The 2,171-nt window shown below is 35.9% G+C and overlaps 1 protein-coding gene across 1 annotated transcript in view; it reads left to right on the forward strand.

Annotated features, from left to right (window-relative positions):
- The first annotated feature begins 984 nt into the window (after positions 1-984).
- Positions 985-2,171, forward strand: part of LOC106459418 (ras-related and estrogen-regulated growth inhibitor-like protein) — a 7,583-nt gene continuing 6,396 nt past the window's right edge. Inside the window, exon 1 of the mRNA XM_013919037.2 lies at positions 985-1,386. Coding sequence (XP_013774491.1) covers positions 1,320-1,386 — 67 coding nt within the window. The 5' untranslated portion in view covers positions 985-1,319. The remainder of the gene's footprint in view (positions 1,387-2,171) is intronic.

Here is a 2,171-nt window from a genome sequence, read left to right on the forward strand (position 1 = left end):
TACTCTAGATACCGACATAACACCTTTTCCAATGGCACTACTTCTCTTTATTGTATTTATCTGAATCGTACTTAACGTTGAAACGTTTCATGATTACGATTTTCAGGAAATATATCGAAAAAATAATAACCGCAGAAACAGTGAAATCTTTAAAGCATCTTCATGTGCTACAAGAGAAATTTTACTTGTTATTCGCCAGATGATTTTAACACTCAACATAAATAAACACTGGTGAGGGAAAGATTTACCACCGACAAGGGCGACAGTAATGACGAAATAACAAATGAAACTGTAGAGCCATCCATCGTACTTGGAACAATGGTGCTAACAATGACGACTTTGAACAGTTTGTCGTAGACGTAACAAAATTTGAAGTGAAGGTGAAGATATTAGAAAAATCATAGGTGCATTTTCAATACTTATTAGGTGTTTAAATAACCTAGGTTACTTTAGAAATATGTTTCGTGCATGTAACTTGAACTAGATTATGAAATATCATATACAAATAAACTGTAACGTCTTTCGTCAGTTCCAATAAGATAACACGTTTAATCTTAACCTTTTCGTCCACTCTTACCCCCCAGTGGCACAGCAGTATGTCTGCGGACTTACAACGCTAGAAACCGGGTTTCGATACCTGTGGTGGGCAGAGCACAGAGAGCTCATTGTGTTGCTCTGTGCTTAATTACAAACAAACAAAAAATCGTCCTCTCTTGTGTGTTTAATCATCAGCTTGAATATTTCCTTGTCGTCGTGACCTGTTTTCCCTCCCACAAAAAAGTTCCCCAGCCACCCTTTTTTTTTTTATTCCTCTGTAATTTCAGATTGCATGCTGTATGCGTTCGAAATTACTAGTGGAAACTAACTGATTGGTTGATGAACTTTCCGCCAGTCGGTTGGCACCCTCCTGAGTGTTGGCGCCACTGTCTTCAACAACTTCTGTGTGGGTGTTCCTCGCGACCCGAGTGGCAGCTGGTTGAATGTGATAAAATGCTAGTGCCGCTCTGGAAGCCTTCATTTAGAACGGGAGAATCGTACAGAGCTAGTCTTACATTCTTTGCGACGATTGTCACGGAAGAATTCCAGTGTTTACGAGTCTACTTGTTGACTTTTGCTGTTCCGTTGGTTATGTAAGAAAACTTCGCTGCATTGAAATTTAGCCATAATTTCAGTGTTCAGGATAAAAACACTCGCGAACGTATAAAATCTAGAACTGTATTAACTGAAAGTTTGCATTCGTTATCTGATCTTTCTTTTTTTAAATTTGTGTGTGTGTGCGTGAGTGAGACAGCTGAGTCGATAGACGAGAACTATTTACAATGACTGTCGATTCAACTTCTTTTATACGGGTCGTGGTTTTGGGAGCGAGAAAAGTTGGAAAATCTGGTAAGTGATAAAAATATGCCATATATACACGTATTTAAAATAGATTCTAAATTAAAATAATTTGTTTCATTGTGAAATAGAATTAAGTTAGACCTTTATACATTGTTTAAGATGGTTAGAATATTTTCTATCTGCTTGGATGTTTTTTTGCTCATATTGACAATTCTTATTTAATTTTAAAATACTAAATATCGCAGAAACATTTTTTGGGCACTTGTGCTGATTTTTTTGGACACTAGAATACTATTACTGTTAGTACTACCTCACCTCGACTATATAAACCAATTTTGATTACTACTAATTATTATGTAATTTTTAAAGTAAGCAGGTTACCAGTAACAACAACAACAGCTTCGTCTGTACTCTTAAAGACAAAGCAATACAAAATAAACTCAGAAATAATAATGTGTTGTATCTGGAAATGTAAATATGTTCACTGGTAGCTTCAGTGTTGCAATATATCCTGCTATAACGTGTTGTATCTGGAAATGTAAATATGTTCACTGGTAGCTTCAGTGTTGCAATATATCCTGCTATAACGTGTTGTATCTGGAAATGTAAATATGTTCACTGGTAGCTTCAGTGCTGCAATATATTTTGCTATAACGTGTTGTATCTGGAAATGTAAATATGTTCACTAGTAGCTTCAGTGTTGCAATATATCCTGCTATAACGTGTTGTATCTGGAAATGTAAATATGTTCACTGGTAGCTTCAGTGTTGCAATATATCCTACTATAACGTGTTGTATCTGGAAATGTAAATATGTTCACTGGTAGCTTCAGT

The sequence above is a fragment of the Limulus polyphemus genome, unplaced genomic scaffold, assembly GCF_000517525.1.
Source record: "Limulus polyphemus unplaced genomic scaffold, Limulus_polyphemus-2.1.2 Scaffold605, whole genome shotgun sequence".
NCBI lineage: Eukaryota > Metazoa > Arthropoda > Merostomata > Xiphosura > Limulidae > Limulus > Limulus polyphemus.